The following is a 15,539-nucleotide window of genomic DNA, read 5'->3' on the forward strand; positions in this document are numbered from 1 at the left end:
ATGATGAGAAGATTCACTGCTGACATTTTGTTTAGTAAAGCTAATAACAGGCAAACTGAACATTTATACACAATGATCACAATGATACAACAATCTCCGTATGAGTAAGAACTTAATAAGAAGTCAGAAATAAGAACTGAGTATTAAATCAGTACTACCTGAAATGCAATACTGCATGGATTTAGATTAAAGGATTGTTTTCTGAGCTACAGTAACTAGACTGGGCAGCATGGTGTCACAGTGGTTAACACTGCCTCAAAGCTAAGTTCGATTCCACCCTTTCTGCTTTGATTTTGCATGCTCTCCCCATGTTTGCGTGGGTTCTCTCTGGGAACGCCAGCTTTAAACTCATCTAAAAAACTTCAAGAAAAAATCTGCCATGCAGCATCTTGTCAAGACTGGGCTCGATGCCAAGTGACAAGCTGGTGGAGTTGAGGGCCAGCTGCTCCACCTCTACAAAGTAGTTAAAGCAGATTCTGATGTACACAATTTTATCAACTGGCATCACTGGGTATTCTTATTGTGAACAAAACTGGACCATGCACAATGCAGTCAGACAAATACCGTTCCCCTGGCAACCACCAAACCCAGAAACGTGATTCGTCACTTCAGAGAAAACGTCTCCAGTGTTCTAGAGTCCAGTGGCGACATGCTTTACACCACTTCATTTAACGCTTTGCATTGTATTTAGTGATGTAAGGTGCAGATGCAGCTGCCCAGCTGAAACTGAGACTGCAGAAAGCTGCCAACCTCTGCGCTCTATGCACCTTGGCATCTGCTAACCCCGCCCTGTGATTTTATTTGGTTTACCACTTTGTGGCTGAGTTACTGTCATTCCCAGTCACTTCCACTTTGTTATGATTCCACTAACAGCTGACTGTGGAATATTTAGTAGCAAGGAAATTTCACAACTGGACTTGTTGCACAGGTGTCATCCTATCACAGTATGCTGGAATTCAAATCACTTCATTTTTTCAAAAACGTTTTTTGAAGCGGTCTGCATGCCAGCTGTTTGATTTTATACACCTCTGACCATGGAGGTGATTGGAACACCTGAATCCAATGATTTGAATGGTTGCCTGAATACTTTTGCCAATATATGTGCAGGTATAACATTCCTGTTTTTAAAAAAATCAGACTCTTTCATGATAACTCTTAAAAGGGGTGCTACTACACCTCTATAACCTGCTCATCTAGTAATGATTTTCAAGCAGGGCAATGAAAACAAAAGCTGTTAAAAGCTAATCTTTTTGATTTCAGGTAACTTTTTGTGATTCTGGACAGAATGCTGTTTTTTACTGATATGAACAGCCTGCATCTTTGTAAATAGATCATAGATCATACTGCAATTGCAATATCACAATAATTGGACTCACTTAGTAAATCTGCCCCATAGTGTATAAAATGTGTCTTGTGTTTTACTGATGTGATCCAGTGTAACTCACTGCTGTAAAATTCCCTCTATCCATCACTTTCTCCAGCTGGACTGTACTGAGGTAAAAATGAATCCTGAAGACTGTAGTACAACAGAAAGATTTTACTAAAGAACAGTTATTACAGAGAAGTTTAAGCACACTTTGATCAGTCAGTGTAGATCAAAATCTTGAGCTTACATAGCATATTGCATTCTACATGCAAAGCAACTCAACAGCAAGTATTTATTTAACAAACAGTTATTAAAAACGCTGAAATATACCAGGAGTTCATGAAATGAAAAGAAAAATGTTACAACGAACATTCACACGATCTGTGCAACTTTGTTTATTATGTCCATTGTTTTCATGAATGGCCGGATGGTCTGTTGCAATGACTTATGGGACACCTTTTTCTTCTTCATTTTCATAAAGGATGCTCCAGTGTATCCTATGCTAAAGGAAGCAATAAAGGAAGCACCAAATCACCTTTCCTTAGTAATTGGGTAACTGGAACAGCTTTTATTACTACTGCCACAGTTCCTAACTGAGAGACTAAGCAAAATGAACTATTGGAGCACACCTTTAGTTTTTAAATTAAACAGTGGGTCTGAAGCTGTGTTTTTTCTTGTACCGAATATGAGGCTTAATAACAAGTCACAGAAGCAAGCAACTTAATCTCTGTTAAAATGATAATAGTATGGTTCTCTGTGAGCATAAGCAGGTGCATTTGCAAACAAAGCACTGATTATAATAAAGAAAATCATGAGTACAATGACAAACAGGACTGTGGCAGCAATGTTAAGCCCACGGGCAATGAACCCATGATGTTGTGCACCCTCCAGATCTCCGGCCACCTTCCGGTCTCTGGCCTAGAAGGACAGAAACATATAGTTTGTAATGGTGTAATTATAATGTAATTATCTTTATCCCATTGTAAACTGAAACTGCAAATGTTAAGCATAGCCTAAGTTTCATTATTTGACAAAGTTAAGCTTCATGTTTTTAGTAAATGCAAACAATTATAATAATAATCCCAGGTGCTCTTTCACTGGTGGGGTTTTTTTGTGCCCATATATTTTCTTTGTTACTATCAGTGTAGGAAATGATGTAAACTGTATAACAAATGTAAGATATTTCTTTCAGTGTTGTAGTTTTTAAAAAAGAAATTTGCACTTCAGCTTTGGTTGTGTTCGATGCCATGATCATGTAGCTTGATTTATATGGTAAGATATGATAGGCAGGTAGGTACAATGTATATATTCACACACACACCTTGATAGAATAAATGAGAGCTGCAAGTCCAAGACAACAAGGGTTTAAGTAGGCAAAGCAGAGGAGGGACCAGATAATATGGTCCTTTGGAGGCTCAGTGACGATGTTCACACTGGTGTGCTGAACCAATACAGATCCTCCAGGCTGTCCAGAGGGCCCATCATAGGTCCTCACCTGCATTGGAACATAAGCTGGAGGTTTCATTGCTCTCACTAGTCTGAGCTCCGCTGCAGTTTGGAGAGAGGAAAGATATTGAAAAGAGTTACTGACATTGATCATTTCATTTTTGAAGTCTTTGGGCAAAGCAGTTGTCTCTGTTAGAAACTGAACAGTAACAGCTGTGTCTTTGGGGTCCAGGTATTTCCAAAATGTTGCATTGTCCTTGCAACGGAATTTTTCTAAATCTGTGAATCCTGAAATCTGACTTCACTAAATAAATTAATAAATAAATAATGTAAATAATATGACTGTGAATAAATGTTTTGGGACAAAGCACACGTTTTTTTGAGGATTTTGTACTCACAGTTGGTGACACAAACTAAGTTAGCATGCAGTGACATCAAAAAATTCCTTAAGCACAGTGATAAAATCTCTCTTCTGCTTTTTACATGAAGCCATTAAACAGATCCCCCCCCCCAACCCTAACATCTTGATTGTTTTTCTATAAGTGAGCACAGAACAAATGCAGAAGTCTTCTTCTGAAAACTGTACAAAAAAAAAAAAAAAAAAAAAAATGAAAACTGTACTAACCTTACCAATACTGCACCACCAATTACATTAATTACAACCAAAGAGAAACATTAAGATTCTTATGTCACAACTTCAATATATGGCAGAGAAACTTCAAGAAAAAGTCTTTCACAAGATTCCCCCATTGTGCAACAGCCTCATCATGAAAACAGACAGCATTGCTACACACACACACACACAGCTACACAGACACAAAAGGAAATGGAAATTAAAAAGTTTTCCTACTTTGAAGTTCATCATGCCTCTCCTCAGACTCTACTAAGACAACCCGATCTTCAGTTCCAGTATCACGAAACATGTCGGTCATTGGACTCAGCCGTCTGTAATTATGTGAAGTTAACAGCGTGCTCAGCATACAGGAGTTGAAAGCAGACGTTGGTGGTTTAGTTTCACATTTGTGTTGTGCTGTGTGGGTTCAGGAATTTGCGTCATTGGCATGATCAAACAGGATAAGGAAGGAAGTTCAACACAGCCTTTGTTGTTACAGTGACAATCAGATACAGAAGGTAAAACAAATATTGAACACTTTTCTAAGTAAATATATTTTGAAAGGTGGTATTGACATGAAATTCTCACCAGATGTGAGTACCAATCCATCCAGTAGATGTCCATAAATTATGTGCTCTAATGAGAAACACTACAGGGAAAGAATTTTGAACACATGAGGAAATGGAGATCTGGAATCAGCATGGAAAATTGTTTCAAAGAAAATAAGTAATGAGGTAAAGCATCTTGAAGAACATTTAAACTTTACTGAGCAACATTTAGACAAGCCTGTAAAATACTCTGAGGATATTGTCTGGTCAGATGAGACCAGATGAGATGCTTGTCATGAATTGGCTGTGCACAGGCAGGTGAGGACCCAAACGCAAAACTCATGGAAACAGAATTGAACTCAAAAATCACTGCTTTATTGCAGGCTTAACAATGATACAAAACTAGACTGGGAATGCTAAACTGAGGACCGAGGAAACACAGGGAAAAATCACACAGCTTCAGGGATGAGACATTGACGACGCGACACAGAACTGAGGGAGACGTGGACATAAATTCACAGACGGTTAACGGGGAACACAGGTGACAGTGATAATCATAGCGAGACATGGCAGGAGCAAACACAACACTGACGCACACTGACGGGAGACTATCAAAGTAAAACAGGAAGTATACAGAGACGCAGACCAGAGAGGGGGAGAGAACACAGACACAGCGGGCTGAGGAAAACATGAAATAAAACACAAGGAGGAGAAACGAGACTCACAGATACACAGAGGGGGCACACAGGGGGTAAAGTAACGAGGGGAAATCTAATAAGCAACATCTTAACAGAACAACTTAGAAACCATGGAATAAATAAAGAACAAAATACAAAAACACAAGAAAACTAAGAACGCTGGGTCAAAATGAGCCAGGACCATGACAATGCTACAATACACACCGTGTTTTGGAGGTCAGAAGGCACTGCATATCATCCCAAAAATACCAGACCAACAGTGAAGTCTGGAGGTACGAACATGATGGTGTGGGGATGTTCTTCAACAAATGGGACCAACATGCTTCGTATAATTGAAACTACAAAGAAAAGGTTAATAGTGTCACTTTATTTGTAGGCTCCAAATGGCATCATCCTCTGATCAACACTGACTGTATTTTAGAATAGAATAGAATAGAATAGAATAGAATAGAATGCCTTTATTGTCACTATACAGATGTACAATGAGATACAGAGCATCTCAAACTCAGTGCTAACATGTGGGAGAAGAAATGGGGGCGAGGTGCACAGTTTCTGCAGCACTATATACATATGAACAGTATTTAGAAAAAAATATATATATATACATATATAAAATCCACAAAATAAACAAATCCGGGAAAAAGGAAACAAATATGTAAATAAATAGTCTTGTGCATATACAGTTTGGGTTATTACTCTGTGGTGGTTTATAGAGGGAAGTCTTGAAATAGGCGGTGGAACTGTGTTATTGGTGCATGTGTGAGTTCAGGGTGGTTATGGCTTCTGTTCTTGAGTCTGTGGGTCTTTGTGCTGATGCACCTGTAGTGCTTCGCTGAGGGAAGCAGGTTGAACAGGTCAAAGCCAGGGTGGGGAAATGTTGTTGATTATGTTCATTGCCTGCTGAGACAGCGGGAGGAATAAATGTCCATCAGGGAGGGGAGAGGGCAGCCGATGATCTTCTGAGCTAACTTGACTACTCAACTGAAGCCTCACTCTATACCCCTTAGTGCAGCTGCCATACCTTACTGTGATGCAGTATGTTAGCAGGCTCTTAATGGAGGTGTGGTAGAGGGTCAGCAGCAGGTTGGAGTCTGTTTTGTACTTCTTGAGGACTCTCAGGAAGTTCAGCCGCTGCTGGCCTTCTTGACGGCCGCTGTGATGTTGTCTGTCCAGGAGATCTCAGCAGAGATGAGGATGACAAGAAACCAGAAGTTGTGGACCCTTTCCACAAAGGGGGGGGGCCAAGTCAGTGCTGTGCCTTCTGAAGATGAAAATGATCTCTTTGGTTTTCTTGGTGTTCACATTTTGATGGAGGGGGAAATTTAGGAGCAGAAAAAGATTTAAATACTGTCATTGCTGGCATTTTATTCAGTAAGGCTCATTCTACAAAAACTATACATTTCTATATAAAGTGCACAGCTCCGCTTTCTCAGGAGATAACGCAGAGCTGTACTACAGCAGAGTGACAATCACATACCTTAATATTTAAAACTTTTTGATGCGCATGGAGTCAAAGCATTTGTCAAAGGACTTGTTGAAACACTATTCTATTTCATTACAAAGAAAATTAAGACGTCAAGTAATAATACTGCAAAAATGCATGGATGAAAACTATATTTTTATTATATTTATATTTTTATACCAGGTTAATTTCAGGTACCAGACCTGAATGACGTCTCATCTGACGTATCACGCTGGTCAGACGTCCTCATCCCAAAATATAACATACCGACGCTACGTGACAAATCGCCGGTATGTTACACTTGTGGAAACATGAGAACCATTTGGAATTAATCTACACATGTGCATTTATTTTACTTTCTCATCATGAATCACTTTGGAAAACCCTATCTAATATGATTAAAGTTGTGGTTAAGGTTAAGAATAAGGTTATGAACTGAGGACTGAGCCTGTCATCAGCCGGGAGACAAGAAGGGCACTGCCCGTCCCCCAACAGCGTGCCCCGTGTGACCCCGGAAAATTCCTGGGAAGTGTTCTTCTATGGGCTCAAATTGTGGTCATAAATTTTTTGTACTTGTAAATCAGTTTTGTACTTGTAAATCAGGATTTGTATGTCTAAAAAGAATTTTTTGTGTGTGTGTAAAAAAGATTTGTGTGTGTGTAAAAAAGATTTGTGTGAGGACTTAGCCAAAAAATACATGTGAAACTCTGCACTCAAGTTTCAAGTTACAAGTATGAATTTTGACCCTATTTTTCTTCCTTTCATCTGATTGGCCAATGTCATGTCAATTACAAATTTAACAATCCAATCAGAGAACAGATGGGTTTGGCTATTGGAGGGCAGTGTTGCCACTTTAGCGACTTTGTCGCTATATTTAGCGAGTTTTCAGACCCCCTTAGCGACTAGTGACAAATCTGGCGACTTTTTCTGGTGTTATTGGAGACTTATTTATGATGACTTTTTGACCTGAAAGCGGGTATCGCTTTTACTCTCAACAAGCAGCAGGTGCTGCCGTGGGCACCTCGCCCGTTCCAAAGCGCTCACGGGCGGAGGATAGCCCCCCCCCCCAGCTGCTATCAGAGCAGAAGATGTTCACACCTACGCATCCGAACTGCAAATGAACCGCGCATGAGCGAAGCCACTGCTCCCGCACTGTAACGCAGTAAATTCTTCTTTTACTGTTATGCTGTTTTGTAGATCACGAGGTTTAAAACTACTTATAAACACACACACACACACACACACACAAAGTAAGTCCACCAGAGTGCCTATTTCGGGTCACTTTTGCCGGTCCAAGCCCGGATAAAGGAGCAGGGTTGGAATTGTGACATTAAAAAAAACAATAATTGCTAAAATAAATTTAATTTGTAGTTCTAAATAAATTCTAAATGCATTTAGGACGTTTTTACTCACTTTATGTCTCTTCCACGATGTTATTTCTCTCTCCAACAACGTAGGTTACAATTACATTAGCATGACCAATTATATGCAAATTACGCAATGACGTCATTTAGTGTTTGACTCCTAACCTCTCTGTCCATGCTCCTCCCCTTCCCTCTCATACAGGGTTTCATGCTACTATTGCACTTACATACTTAAAGTGAGAGGTACCCCCTTTTAGGTTCCAATCCCAAAACAGTGACTTAAAATTACTTTATGTAAACACATATATTTTCACATTTATTAATACTGAAAAGATGACTTATGTAATGAATCTATGAATTATAAAACAAACATGAACTCAATCGTAAATAAAAATATAAAGCAGACGTCTGGCGCTTACAAGTAGTTTTAAACCTTGTGATCCACAAAGCAGCATAAGAGTAAAATAAGAACTGACTGTGTTACAGTCAGTGCGGGAGCAGCGGCTTTGCTCATGCGCGATTCATTTGCAGTTTGGACGCAGGGGTGTGAACATCTCCTGCCCTGATAGCAGCTGGGGGAGGACTATCCTCCGTCTGTAAGCGCTTTGGTATGGGTCAAGTTCCCAACGGCAGCACCGCTGCTCGTTGAGAGTAATAATAATAATAATAATATACAATATACAATGTAGCTTGCCATCGCCAGTGTGTGAATGTGTGTGTGAATGGGTGAATGACTGAATGTAGTGTGAAGCGCTTTGGGGTCCTTAGGGACTAGAAAAGTGCTATACAAATGCAGGCCATTTACCATTTTTACTTGTATTCACACTATTCACACGTATTTTTTGGCAAAGTCCTCACAAAAATCTTTTTTACGCACACACAAATTCTTTTTACACATACAAATCCTGATTTACAAGTACAAAATATTTATGAGCCCTGGTTTTTTCGTGAGATTTCATCCTGTGTTGTTTATTATTTGTGTGTACTTTGTGTCCCCTGTTTGCTTTGTTATTCTAAGTAAATAAAATGAAATTTAATCTGTTATGTTATTTAATAAATGTATTTTTATGTGTTTATATGAAAATAAAACTTTATTTATATATTTATTAATGAACAAAAATGAAATAGAAAAAACTGAAATGAAAAAAAAATACATTAAAACTCCTCAAATAAAATAATCAATGATGCGTGTGCTTGTACTGCCATGTTTTGGCCAAGATTTGGCTTTCCTCAGGTGAGAAGCACATGAAAAGAGAAAAAAAAAGTGAAGTTGTGGCTGTTGAAGGGCTCTCAATAGAGATGTGCACTGTCCGAAGGTCTGAGACAGAGTTAGGAATAAGATTATGGGTAGGGTTAAGTTAGGATTAAGGTTAGGGTTAGGGCTGGAATACATGGCTGGAATGTGTGTTACCACCAGGAGTATCATTCTATTGGATTCCATCCAAAATACGGTGCATATCATAGGGGTGCGTAAGGTTATCTTTATTTATCTTTACATTTTCTAACTAATTTTGTAGTTTGTAACTCAGTTATTTTATAATTAATATAATAATATTAAATGGATATTTTAGCAGTGGACCATTAGACCAGACTGTTTGACGCAATCCCTTTTTTTTTTTTTGCCTGTCCTATTTGGTTCTTTAGCCGTCAGAATTGTTGTCTGACAGCCAGGAAGGATTTACTTTAACAAGTGGAGCATCACGGCCTTGCCATATTGGTCCATTTGATCGACCTTTGTTGTTACTATTTATTTTTGTTTTATTTTATTTTCAGTTGTTACAGATGGGACAGACATGGATTGGGGATTGGAAAGGGAGAAAGAAAGATGAAGGAAAAGAAAAACAGAGGAGAAGCAGGACAGTGAGAAAGGGCACTTACAAAGAAAGAAATCTCCCGGATCACCCGTTGAGAGAAAAAAAAACAGGAAAAAAGAGAAAACAAGCAAAGAAAGAGCAACATTATAAACACAACACCATCACAATATTCTAGCTAACAGTAAATAACAGTTAATACTAAATATTGAATGTTGTTGTGGAGCATGCAGGATCGACAGCGCACAATTTGCTTTGAGGTAGAAGCCAAGAAAAGTGTACTTTGTGTCTATGAACAGTGAACACCCGTGTGCACACCTGTATGGATGAGCACGCTTGTATTCAAAAGGTTTCTCCATGTAACGATCTGCTAGAGGGTATGGGGAGCCATAGCCCAGTTCCCCAGGGCATGAAGCAGGTATGGAGGAGATCCAGGCCCAAGAGTGTGAGACCCCAAGGAGGACCACCGGAGGGGCATCCGTGCCACCCTCCTGGGAAGAGTGAGAGGATGGCAGAGGAATGGAGAAGAAGTGGACTGGTTCCAGTTTTTAAGGACAAGGGAGATGTGCAAAACTGTGCCATATATTGAAGCTGCAGGAAAGAGTTGGTGAAAAAAGTTTACGGAGAGAGAGGTGACCATCAGTGAGTAGTAGTATGGCTTCATAAGTAAATAGGAAGACCACAGAAAAGATTCAAGGGTATAGTGTATAGAGGGTTGGTGTAACAGAGGAGGATGCAAGGGATGGGGTGAGATGGAGAAAGATGATCTGCTGTTGAAACTCCTAAAGTGGGCAGTGAAAGAAGAAGATTCCCAAGTGTGATACATTTATTGAGTTAAGATGGTCAGTTTAGTGTAACGACCAAAAAATCTACTCAACTGGAAATAAACCTGAAAACAACAATTCCTCAGAAGTAGACTATTTCCATTCTAAGATATTAAACTACAATATTCATTTCTAAAAAGGAAGAAGGAATTGCTATCGAGGCTACAAGAGCTCCTGGAAATCAATGGAATCTAAAAAATAAACAAAAAACCCAACCCTAGGAAATACATTTTTAATGAGTTACAGTCCAACACCATTTAACCCTTTAAGACCTACCATAGAACCAAGTCCGCCAGAGCTTATATTATATTTTTACATGCTGTGGAGCCATTTTTGGGAGCATTTCAAGTTGCTATACATCAATACAACCATTATAGCCCAAACTTTAATAATATGTCTGCATTAAGTGCATAGTAATTACATAAATTGCCAAAAAGTGCAATAAACTACAAAAAAATTGAAAATTGTTTTTGTTTTTTTAACATATATTTCTAGTTAGAGAAATTTAAGAGGCTTATCCCTCAAAACTGTAAATACAAAAAAGTTGCACAAACTAGTTTCCCATCACAGAAGATTAATTTTAAGTGTCTTCATAGTTTTATTTTTGAAATACACCAATTTTCATATATTGCAGGAAAAACGAAAATAAATATTATAATGCAAATTTGCAAAATAACAGCATATGCATCAAAATAAACTATTTCCAGCAGTGCAATATGAGTCCTAAGCATCCCAGAAATGACACAGAAAGTCATAAAGTCAAACATAACTTTTAAAAACACAAGTATAGGCTCATAAGTCCCCGATGGTAAAAAAAAAACTACATTGGCGCAAAATGACGTCACTTCCGGTTTCGGGCAGGTCATGGCGGACATGCGACAGTTCACGCTGATGGACGTAGGAAGTGTTACAAACAGCTGATCGGATCGGCAAAGCGTTTTTCTGGAATATTATGTTTTTGTTGCTGCAAGTGCTTTTTATGCAGTTTTTGCAAAGCTATATGTGGAAGGAAACTGTGACCTAGGACAAGCTGATGGCATAAGATGTAAGTACAACTCCTCCGGTTTCATATGCAAAAAAAATTATTGCGCTAGCTTACGTGGTTGCAGTGCTACCGGGATTTAAAAATAGTTACGCAAAATGGAGCGTGTCCGCTCCGACCGGCTTTAAAGGGTTAAATCTCAAAGATTATATTTATTATAACATAGCTTACAAATCAACTCTTAATTCTCTAAATCGAACAAATTCTAAGGGGATGAAATGTCCACACTGTTTCTGTGGAATATTAGTGAGTGGAAAATGAAACATCTCAATAAAAAGATTTTCCTGCCATGAATGAGCTGAGATCCCTGTCAGTGAATATGCAGCATGATCCACAGCTACAGAAAAAAGGTTTTTGTGAACAAAGAAGAATTCCGTATACTGTCATTCATTGTTCCGTATGTAATTTAGCAGACGCCAAATGCAGTGTGCTTATTTTTCACCTGGGTGTAGATAGATAGGCACAAACATTAATTTAATTGGCTAAAAATCATCTTTATATGCATTTACCTTCACTGAAATATGAAAAAACAATATATATGAAATGTGATCTTTTCCAAACAAAAGACTTGCCAACAGAGACAAATCATAGTCAAAATCTCATAATGAAGACTGATAATAAAATTGATGTTAATATTTATCATCCAAATCCAAAGTCACAGCAGCAAGCAATGCACTGCAATCTGTTAAAAGGAAGCGTTTTGTCAGGGTTTGTTACTTTGAGAGTTTAATGATATACCCCTTCCAATACAACTATCATCGTAATGATGAAAAACAGGAGTCCAAGGGCAACCAGGATTGTGGAGGTGATGTTAAGCTGGCGAGCAGTGGCCCCATAATGCCGTGCACCCTCCAAATCTCCAACCACCTTCCGGTCTCTGGCCTAAAACGACAGAAACATATAGATTGTAAAAGTGTAGTTGGAGTTCATGGATATTAACTTGATCTATATGGTCAAATCAATATAATGTAGGTCATAGTAAGCAGACAGTTAAAAACTGATATATTTATTCATGCACACACACAGACACAAACACTCAGAAGAATAACAGATGCTCAAAAAACTGATTTAATTAACCTCACCTTGATAGAATAAATGAGAGCTGCAAGTCCAAGACAACAGGGGTTTGAGTAGGCAAAGCAGAGGAGGGACCAGATAATATGGTCCTTTGGAGGCTCAGTGACGATGTTCACACTGGTGTGCTGAACCAATACAGATCCTCCAGGCTGTCCAGAGGGCCCATCATAGGTCCTCACCTGCATTGGAACATAAGCTGGAGGTTTCATTGCTCTCACTGGTCTGAGCTCAGCTGCAGTTTGGAGAGAGGAAAGATATTGAAAAGAGTTACTGACATTGATCATTTCATTTTTGAAGTCTTTGGGCAGTGAGAGAGTTAAAGCAGTTGTCTCTGTTAGAAACTGAACAGTAACAGTTGTGTCTTTGGGGTCCAGGCTTTTCCAAAAGGTTGTTGTGTCCTCGCAACTGAATTTTTCTTAAATCTTTGAATTATGAATGAAAAATCTGCTTACGCACAGTGATAAAATCTCTCTTCTGCTTCTTACATTTAACAGGTCTGACATGCTGGATGAAATATGCTCAGTGTCAGAGGGCTTGAGCACATAAACATCACCTACCGCCCCTCCCCCAATTCTGAAGCCTACATTTAACACAGAACAAATGCAGATGTCGTCTTCTGAAAACTGTACTAACCACCACAGCCACAAAAATTCAATTTTGATTACAACCAAAGAGAAACATAAAGATTCTTATGTCACATCTTCAATATATGGCAGAGAAACTTCAAGAAAAAGTCTTTCACAAGATTCCCCCATTGTGCAACAGCCTCATCATGAAAACAGACAGCATTGCTACACAGACACAGCTACACAGACACAAAAGGAAATGGAAATTAAAAAGTTTTCCTACTTTGAAGTTCATCGTGCCTCTCCTCAGACTCTACTAAGACAACCCGATCTTCGTTTCCAGTATCACGAAACATGTCGGTCATTGCTCTCAGCCGTCTCTAATTATGTGAGCGTAACAGTGTGCTCAGCATACAGGAATTGAAAGCAGACGTTGGTTTCGTTTTACATTTGTGTTGTGCTGTGTGGGTTCAGGAATTTGCGTCATTGGCATGATCAAACAGGATAAGGAAGGAAGTTCAACACAGCCTTTGTTGTTACAGTGATGGTCAGAGATACAGAAGGTAAAACAAACATTGAACACTTTTCTAAGTAAATATATTTTGAAAGGTGGTATTGACATGAAATTCTCAGCAGATGTCAGTACCAATCCATCCAGTAGATGTCCATAAATTATGTGTTCTAATGAGAAACAGTACAGGGAAAGAATTTTGAACACACGATGAAATGGAGATGCAAAAAAGGCAAGTAAAATCATGACACTGGAGGTCAGGACACAGAGGAGTGAAAAGAATTACCAGAAGAGTTATCCAGTTGCCAAGAAAGTAGTGCACCTGTGGAGCACTACAGAAAGATCTGGAATCAGCATGGAAAATTGTTTCAAAGACAATAAGTAATGAGGTCAACCACTGTGACCTTTATGCACCATGCAAGATTCCATTGCTGAAGAAAAAGCAAGTTGAAGAGCGTTTAAACTTTGCTAAACAACATTTAGACAAGCCTGTGAAATACTCTGAGAATATAATCTGGTCAGATGAGACCAGATGAGATGCTACAATACACACCATGTTTGGAGGTCAAAAGGCACTGCATATCACTCCACAAACACCAGACCAAGTGGAATCTGGAGGTTAGAATATGATGGTGTAGGGATGTTTTTCAGCAAGCGGGACTGACAGGCTTCGTATAATTGAAGGAAGGATGAAATTAAAAATATACAAAGACTATCTTGATAAAAATCTGCTCACTTTCAGCTTTTTTTAGAGAAAGAAAATAAAGCCAAAGTCACTTGACCTGAATCCAGCTGAAAGTCTGTGGAAAGAGCTAAAGCTACATTTTTCAATGCCTCTGCAAAATGGGTTAAAAAACATAAACAACTGTGGGATACTGTTTGTCCATGATTTGAACCGGGGGAACAAATTGTGGCAGGATGAGCGCGATATCATTTGTATCCCACTGTAACTTTACTGTATAAAGAGCTAACAGCTCCAAAACGTCAGGAGTAGTTAGTTATTACAAGAAGTGCTTGTGAACTAAAAATCAAGAATGTGGGATACTGTTTGTCCGTGATTTGGAGAGCCCATGCTCCCGACGCAGGGAAACCCAATTCTGCAGGGGAGACCTACCTTGGCACTTGTGCAGGTGAAGCCAGAGGGAAGATATGCTTCACCATATTTTCTAGTCTTTGGCTTGGAAGGAAGTTGGTTCGGAAACATATTTGGCGATGCTTCATCTCCTGCTTTGCGTTTGTGTGTGTCCATGATGCTAGCAGTGTCCAAGCGTTCTTTTTTTTTTTTCATACAGCCCCCCCCCCCTCTCTCAATGGCTCTGCGGGGCGGGCCCCACACTTTGGGAACCTCTGCCTTAGAGTTAAAGTGGGGTTTGGCTGGTGGGAGCACCCTAAGATTGGACATATAGGGAATATAATTGCATAGAAATAAGTGATCATGATAATTTGTACTGTCAGCTAAACTGTGCTGATGCTGCTCTGTGTTTCTTTGCCCTTTGTGAACTTAGCCAGCTCAACTCAATAAGATGTTAGCCCCGTGATTTATTATCTTTCCAGGATATACCAGGCCTTTCGCCCTGTACAAGTTCATGTGTCAGACATGATTTTTCCCTGGGAAATACAGTAATGTACATTTTCATTTAAAGCACTAAAAAGGTTCGTTTGTTGATATTTTTGAGCTGTTGAAATGATCTGCCAACTCACCAAATATCACCAAACACCATTTTTCTTTATTGTTATATTTTCTAACTAATTTTGTAGTTTATAACTCCATGAGTTTATAATTAATGTAATAATATCAAATGGACATTTTAGAAGTGAATCTTTAGACCAGACTGTTTAACGCAATCTTAGAGAGTGCGAGTTTGGCCACTTGGTGGTGAAACAGATAAAATACAAATGAGATGGAGAAGAAGCAAAATACAGTTGTTGAGGCCTGACTTTTGCAAGACAAAACACTCATAGTAGGGTAGGTGTGATCAATAAATACAATAAAGACATAATTAATTACCAAACAAACACAACTGCCACTTAACACACTGTGTTGTTATGTTAAGTTTGTAGTTTTCAGGGGACAATGTTAAATACTGTGGTTTAAGGTAGAGATGGTCTGATACCACGTTTTTATGTCCGATACTGATATCATAAATTTGGATATCTGTCGATACCAATATGAAGCCGATATAGTGTATTTTTTAATCAATAAAACTGTTT

The 15,539-nt window shown here is 38.9% G+C and overlaps 2 protein-coding genes across 2 annotated transcripts; both read right to left on the reverse strand.

The window, feature by feature from the left end:
* Positions 1 to 1,528: 1,528 nt before the first annotated feature.
* LOC146570043 (interferon-induced transmembrane protein 1-like) lies at positions 1,529 to 3,841 on the reverse strand. Its single transcript, XM_085282814.1, has 3 exons — positions 3,663 to 3,841; positions 2,688 to 2,914; positions 1,529 to 2,284 (listed from the first exon to the last, which is right to left on the reverse strand). The coding sequence occupies exons 1-3, from the start codon at positions 3,790 to 3,792 to the stop codon at positions 2,087 to 2,089; spliced, it is 555 nt and encodes a 184-aa protein (XP_085138940.1). The 5' UTR covers positions 3,793 to 3,841; the 3' UTR covers positions 1,529 to 2,086.
* Positions 3,842 to 10,116: 6,275 nt separating this feature from the next.
* On the reverse strand, positions 10,117 to 13,289 carry LOC146570044 (interferon-induced transmembrane protein 1-like). The gene is made up of 3 exons (XM_085282815.1): positions 13,101 to 13,289; positions 12,257 to 12,483; positions 10,117 to 12,056 (listed from the first exon to the last, which is right to left on the reverse strand). Exons 1-3 carry the CDS (start codon positions 13,180 to 13,182, stop codon positions 11,901 to 11,903), a joined length of 465 nt encoding a protein of 154 aa, XP_085138941.1. The 5' UTR covers positions 13,183 to 13,289; the 3' UTR covers positions 10,117 to 11,900.
* Positions 13,290 to 15,539: the final 2,250 nt, after the last annotated feature.

The sequence above is a fragment of the Mchenga conophoros genome, linkage group LG7, assembly GCF_057382185.1.
Source record: "Mchenga conophoros isolate Kocher_MC1m ecotype Shallow Benthic linkage group LG7, M_conophoros_male_GT1.1, whole genome shotgun sequence".
Classification (NCBI taxonomy): domain Eukaryota; kingdom Metazoa; phylum Chordata; class Actinopteri; order Cichliformes; family Cichlidae; genus Mchenga; species Mchenga conophoros.

Bases quoted from the DNA above. Each gene is read 5' to 3' on its own strand.
- LOC146570043 (XM_085282814.1), bottom strand. From the start codon at position 3,792: ATGCTGAGCACGCTGTTAACTTCACATAATTACAGACGGCTGAGTCCA. The intron at 2,915-3,662 runs GTAGGAAAACTT...TCCAAACTGCAG, and splicing joins GAGGCATGATGAACTTCAAA to CGGAGCTCAGACTAGTGAGA. The intron at 2,285-2,687 runs GTGTGTGTGTGA...CTGTCCTTCTAG, and splicing joins CTCTCATTTATTCTATCAAG to GCCAGAGACCGGAAGGTGGC.
- LOC146570044 (XM_085282815.1), bottom strand. From the start codon at position 13,182: ATGACCGACATGTTTCGTGATACTGGAAACGAAGATCGGGTTGTCTTA. The intron at 12,484-13,100 runs GTAGGAAAACTT...TCCAAACTGCAG, and splicing joins GAGGCACGATGAACTTCAAA to CTGAGCTCAGACCAGTGAGA. The intron at 12,057-12,256 runs GTGAGGTTAATT...CTGTCGTTTTAG, and splicing joins CTCTCATTTATTCTATCAAG to GCCAGAGACCGGAAGGTGGT.